The following is a 5,990-nucleotide window of genomic DNA, read 5'->3' on the forward strand; positions in this document are numbered from 1 at the left end:
TGGTGGGCTCAGGCAGCGCCCGGCGCTGAGCCCCGGCTGCCCCACAGCCCCGGCCCGGCCCCGCAGCTCGGCACAGGCCCCCAGCCCGTGCTCCCGGTCCTGCACCTCTGCGCCCGGTGCTGCCGCTGCCCAGCTCAGAGAAACCCCCTGAAACCCTGACCTCCTTGTTTTCCTCTCCTGGAAACCGGGAATAGAAAAGGATCTATAATTTCATCACCTGGAAATTTTTGACGATAAGATGGTGCTGAACATTCCGAATCCTCATGATTCATTCTTTTCCTTCTCTTTTCCATCTTCCTTTTTCATACCACAGAGATTCCTCCTGCTGCTTCTTGCCTTAACCATATTGCTGCACACTCCCCTTCACCCAATCCATTCCCAGCACACCAACACCATCCATCCCCTGTTGTCCAAATCCCTTCTCCACTTCCCTTATTGCCCCTCCGTGTGTCCATGTCCTTAATTACCTCTGGGTGAATGTGGAAACTACCTCAACATTATCCCCTTTTTTATCACATATGAGAATAATGGCTCTGTTAAGTCTTTGTTCTTTTTCTGGAGAGTCAGGAATTTAGCAGGACCTTGGCTGAGCAGGAGTCTATGTCAAATAATAACATTTTCTGGAACTGATGGTTTCTCCTGTCACTTCCTTATCTACAAGTCCCTTCCTCTGTCTCAAAGGAGATGCACACCATTTTTGTGGACACTTTCATTCTTTTCAACACCATGGGAACAGGGGGGAGAAGCCATAAAAGGGAGTTTAGGACACTAAAACTGCGAGGGACAGGGGAGGGTCAGCCCTAAACTGAGCCGGATGGAAGCTGGGTTTTAGAGGGGATGATAGACAAAGGATAGGAGAGGTGGATAACGGGAGGGGGGACAGCAGGAAAGGGGTTCCCATGGTGGTCCCTTTGTGTCCCCATCACTCAGTCCCTGGAGCAATTCCCCAGGGCTGTGGGAGGGGATGGATCTGCACTGGGGGGTTCCCCAACCCCTTGTCCATCCTTGGGGAGCTCCTTGGGCTGGTTCCCCCCCACCCAGCAGCCGGTGATGCTTTTTCAGCTGTGGGGTAGAGGGGGGGTGGGAAAGGGAATCTGGGTTGGTCACGGAGGAGGAGGGGAGGTGGAGAGGAGAAGGAGGAGCAGGAAGAGGAACAGAAGGAGAAGCACAAGTTTCCGTCCTGCTGGTGACTAAGGAGGGTGAGCTCACCCCAAATGTATCAGGGATTCCTCCAGAGGTTCTTCTAAGGGAAGTGTTTGGAGTTGGCAGATTCCAGAATTGAGACCCGAATATCTTTGTGGTCCCTGGGAGGCCTTGTGGTTCTGTGGGGGGAAGGTTTGAGTCTTGCAGTACCTGAAAGCTGAATCACAGATTCCACTCTGGGGGGTATTTGGGGATCCACAAGATGATCACCAAGTACTGGCAGGAGAAGCACATCAGTCTTGGGGCCCCCCAGGAGAGTGGTGGAGGGGAAATGCAGGACCCCTGGAGTGGTGAGAGTGGAGAGGGGCAGTCCCATAGCTGTTGGACCCACAGCATCCTGAAGGGTGGAGGAGAAGATTCTGGAGTTGGGGGACTCCTGGGATCCATCTGTCAGAACCCAGGACATCCCTCTGGCTGTCCTGAGGAGCCAAGACCCCTGCCAGGGGTCTCAGAGACCCTGGCACAGAGCCCAAAACACCTGTGGTTTTGATTATGACCCATGGAGCAAGTTACCAACCTTGTATGAAGATCAGCAGGCCACAACAGTTTAAGTAGAATATTAGTGAAGTTATCATGGGGTGGAAAAGTAGATTTTGGGGTTTTTGGTATGGGGGTTCAGGAGGCAAGATGGAGGGAACTGGGTGTGTCCAGCCTTTCTCCTTCTTCTTCTTGGCCTCCATCTTCTGCTGTGATGTTGGCACCTACAGATTGGTTTAGAGTAGAAGCTCACTGCCTAACATAGGTGATAGGTATTGGGAAGTAATTGTAAACATTGCATACGTAGTTTTTAGTATAAAGACATAACACTGCACTGGGGGCAGGCAGAGTGCCTTGGACTGTCTTGCTGAGCTGACCTCGGCAGGCCAGGACAAAATTTTTTATACATAAGATAAAATAAACAACCTTGAGGTTGAGAAATTAAGAGCCCTGACTCCTTCTTCAAGCGCCGGGCTGGGAAAAGAGACTTTCGAACTTTTCTCGGGGTCGCTCTGACCAGCTAGAGATCTCGACATCCATGAAACCCTCTAATAGGGAGTCAGGGGAGAAGGGATCACTGGGACCCTCAAATACCCTGGGTCATCTGTAAGCAAGACCCCAGAATAGAGGAGCCACAGGAACCCCATCAGCCAAGGGAAGGGAAACCCCAAAACCCAGAGTGGAGAAACAAGAGAGGTGAATCTCCTCTGAGGATTTTTTTGGGGGCTGAACCTTTGTGTTTTGGAGGTTTTTATGGACACAAAATATCTGGTCACTTCCTGAGAGGAACTTGGGCAGGAGGAACCCCAGCCTAAGGTGTTCCCCTATTGTTCCTCCCCCCAGACCAAGATTTGTCATTCCCAAGCCTTGGGCCAATGGAGGAGAAGGAGGAGCCCCAGAGATGCTGCACGAGGAGGGGCTGCAAACCCAGCCCAGGGAGCTGCAAGAAGGAAGGACCCCCTATGTGCCAGAAAGGTGGTGCAAGGTCCAGCCAGAGCTCAGAGATGGTGGAGAAGCCACACAAGTGCTTGGAATGTGGGAAGGGCTTCAGCCGGAACTCCCACCTGGTCCGGCACCAGATGATCCACACTGGGGAACAGGTGGAACAACCCTACAAGTGTGGGGAATGTGGGAAGACCTTCAGAGACAGCTCCAACCTGATCCGGCACCTGAGGATCCACACTGGGGAACGGCCCTACGAGTGTTATTTGTGTAAGAAGAGCTTCAGACAGAGCTGCAGCCTGATGGAACACCAGAGGATCCACACTGGGGAAAAGCCCTACGAGTGCTTGGAATGTGGGAAGAGCTTTGGGTGGCACTCCGACCTGATCCGGCACCGGAGAACCCACACTGGCGAGAGGCCCTACGAGTGTTCTGAGTGTGGGAAGAGGTTTCGGAGCAAGTCCCATGTCCTCCTGCATCAGCGGACTCACACAGACGAGAGGCCCTTCCTCTGCCCCGACTGTGGGAAGGGCTTCAACCGCAACTCCCATCTCACCCTGCACCGGCGCATCCACACCGGGGAGAGGCCCTACGAGTGTGGGGAGTGTGGGAAGAGCTTCTCCAGCAGCTCGGGCTTGACCCAACACCAACGGACACACCAGTAAGGGAAGCCCTGTGAATGTTCCAAGTGCAGGAAGAGCTTCATGAACTACTTCAACTCCATCCCCTGTGGAGACTCAGGGGCCTGCCAGTGGGGCTGTAATGCCTCAATTCTGGAGGGGCAGAAACAAGCAAGGAGAAACAACCCTCTGAGGTTAGGGTTAGAGGAGCCTCCCTCCCACAGGCCTCTGTAGACACATGTAATGTGTTAAATGTCATTGGTTTATCCAATTTACATTACCCCTGTTCAGCCCCTTTTTACTATATTTGTATCCCCCTAGAACATTCTTCCCTCACCTGATCCCCATTGGCCCGAGGTTGCTGCAGTGTTCTGTTCCTGTTATCCCATTGGTTCCCCTAGTTTGCTGCCCTTCCTCTGCGCCACTTTTCCGTGTTTCCATTAGTTCTTGGCCTTCAAATCCACCCCTTTTTCCATATTTAACCCTGTGTCCCCCACCCTGCTGGGTCTTTGTCCCTGGGCCTTTTCCTGGCAATAAAGGGCTTTTGGATCTCCAAAGAAAGACCTGTCCCTCCCCTCCCCTCCTTTGCCATCTCCTTTAGCAAGCGTGCTCCAGGCCTTGAAAGCGCAGGTTGCTCTCTGGGACTTGTTGAAGCGCAACACTTCAGTCTCCCATTGGAGGATCCGCAGTGGATGATCCCCAGTGACCCCTGTTGGGAAGAGCTCTGGTGACCCCTGTTCTGCATGATCTCCATTGGGTTAGGGTTAGGGTTAGGGTTACCCATCGATGAGTTCAGTTGAGTTCCTGAATATCTGGAACCCCATTTTTAGAGCTGTTTTGGGTTTGCACAGCCTGTGTTTTTATAGCAGGGGTGCTCCAGGGGTGGGTTCTGAGAGAAGCTACTGGAAGCTTCCTACATGTCCAGCAGAGCAATTCCCTGGTGGTTCCAAAGATGGAGGTGCTGGGTGCAGAGATCCCCCCACAGCCCCTGGAGATCTGTTGAGGGTTTCTTGCAGAACTGTGGACATGTGCACAACCCAGCCTTCATCAAGACTGAGCAGGAGATTGCAGCAGCCTTAAGGACACAAAAGAGGAAGAACCTACTCAGAAATAAACAAGTCCAGGATGGAAGGCAGCATATGAAGATGGAACTAAAAGCCACAGCAGAGCGCATGAAGAAAGAAAACTAAGCAATTAGCTGACAGCTTGAGATGCGTGCACAAACTTAACCAATCTTGTATTAGCTTATGGCACATGAACAGTAGAACATGATATAAATGTAACCTATTTGAGCAATAAATCGGCTTCACTTGATCACATTGATCATGGTGTGATGTCCCATTTTTGACCGTCCAGAGAGATCCACAGGGATGCAGAGATCCTCACACTCCCAGTGCTTCTCACTTCATTCCCTGCCCCTCCCAGTGCCCTCCATCCGTCCCCCATCCAGGTCATCCAAGTCCCAATCTATTCTGCCTAGTTCATCCCAGTCCTTTCCCGTTCCCCCCCAGTCCATTTCCAGTCCCTTTCCAGTTCATTCTCATTCCTTCTCAGTTCACTTAGATCTGCCCCTGCCCTCTCAGTGCTCCCCAACCTGCTCCACTCACTCTTAGTGCCACCCCATTCCATTCCCAGTCCCTCTTGGTGCCACAACAGCCCTACACTCTCTTTCTCCCCATACCCTCTGTGTCTCCCTGCTCTCTCCCAGTGCCCCCCAGCGTGTCCACCTCACTGGTACCCTGGAGCTCCCAGGCCAGCCCCAGCTGCCTACGCTGCTCTGTGATGGATTTTCACCTTGCACAGGTGCAGCTGAGGTGGTTCCAGGGCCAGCAGGAGCTCTTTGGGCACATGCTGGCCCCTAATGTGGTCCCCAATGGTGACTGGACCACCAGCTCCCGGTGCTGCTGGAAACCTCCCCAGGCGTGGGGTCACCTCCACCTGCCACTGTGGACACCCTGGGGAGGCATTCCCTGGTTTTTAGGAGACACAAGAAGCTTCACTCAAAAAGCTGTTAGACCCCATTGGCTCCTTCCCCTGTTCCTATTTCTGTTCCTACATCCCTGAGCCACTCCTTATTGGGCGGGCCAAGGAAACCAGACCCGTCCCATGGAGTGGTGGCCCGGGCCCGGGTGGGGGGTCAAAGGTGGGGGGACGGGCCAAGCGGCCAGACCCGGCCCATGGAGGGGGGGGCTTTGTTCTCACGACCCGGCCCCACCATGCTGCGAGTGTCTCGGCAACAGGAGTGAGCAGACGCTTCTTCCCCCTCCCCCCAGAACCAGCGGCTCGTGTCGGCGGCTGGGAAGGAGAAACATTTTCGGGAATGTGAATCCCCAGTGGGGATTTAAGGTCCCCACTTGCCCAGGACAAGCAAGTGCCGCCCGCTCCCTGCTGCGCCGTTCTCCCCCGCGATACAAAAGAGTGTTACCCAGCCCTCTGATCAGCGGCACCATCCCCATTTCCTCGGGGCTCGGGACCGGAGGCAGCACCTCCAGAAACGACTTCCCCCACCCTGCTGGGAAGGCATCCCAAACCCCAGCGAGAACCCCCCCGAGCAAACCAGAGTCGGCCCGCGAAAAATGCCGCGCCCCAGAAAAACACCGAGTTTCAAAGCGTTCAGCCAAGAGGCGCCTGCAAACAGCTGCCGAGCCGCGCCTCCTCTGGGGTCCAGGCTGACACCCCGTACTGCTGTCCCAGCTCCCCCCGCAGGGGCAGCCTCGGGACAGCCCGAACAACTCGGGGGGGGCGCCG

General features: G+C 54.4%; 1 protein-coding gene across 1 annotated transcript in view; it reads left to right on the forward strand.

Moving 5' to 3' along the window:
- The window catches only part of LOC115949012 (zinc finger protein 436-like), an 8,858-nt gene extending 4,293 nt beyond the window's left edge, over positions 1 to 4,565 (forward strand). The window contains exon 2 of the mRNA XM_031065097.1: positions 2,524 to 4,565. Within this exon, the coding sequence (XP_030920957.1) occupies positions 2,524 to 3,287 (764 nt within the window). The 3' untranslated portion in view covers positions 3,288 to 4,565. The remainder of the gene's footprint in view (positions 1 to 2,523) is intronic.
- Positions 4,566 to 5,990: the final 1,425 nt, after the last annotated feature.

This window comes from Geospiza fortis, unplaced genomic scaffold (assembly GCF_000277835.1).
Source record: "Geospiza fortis unplaced genomic scaffold, GeoFor_1.0 scaffold290, whole genome shotgun sequence".
Lineage (NCBI taxonomy): Eukaryota > Metazoa > Chordata > Aves > Passeriformes > Thraupidae > Geospiza > Geospiza fortis.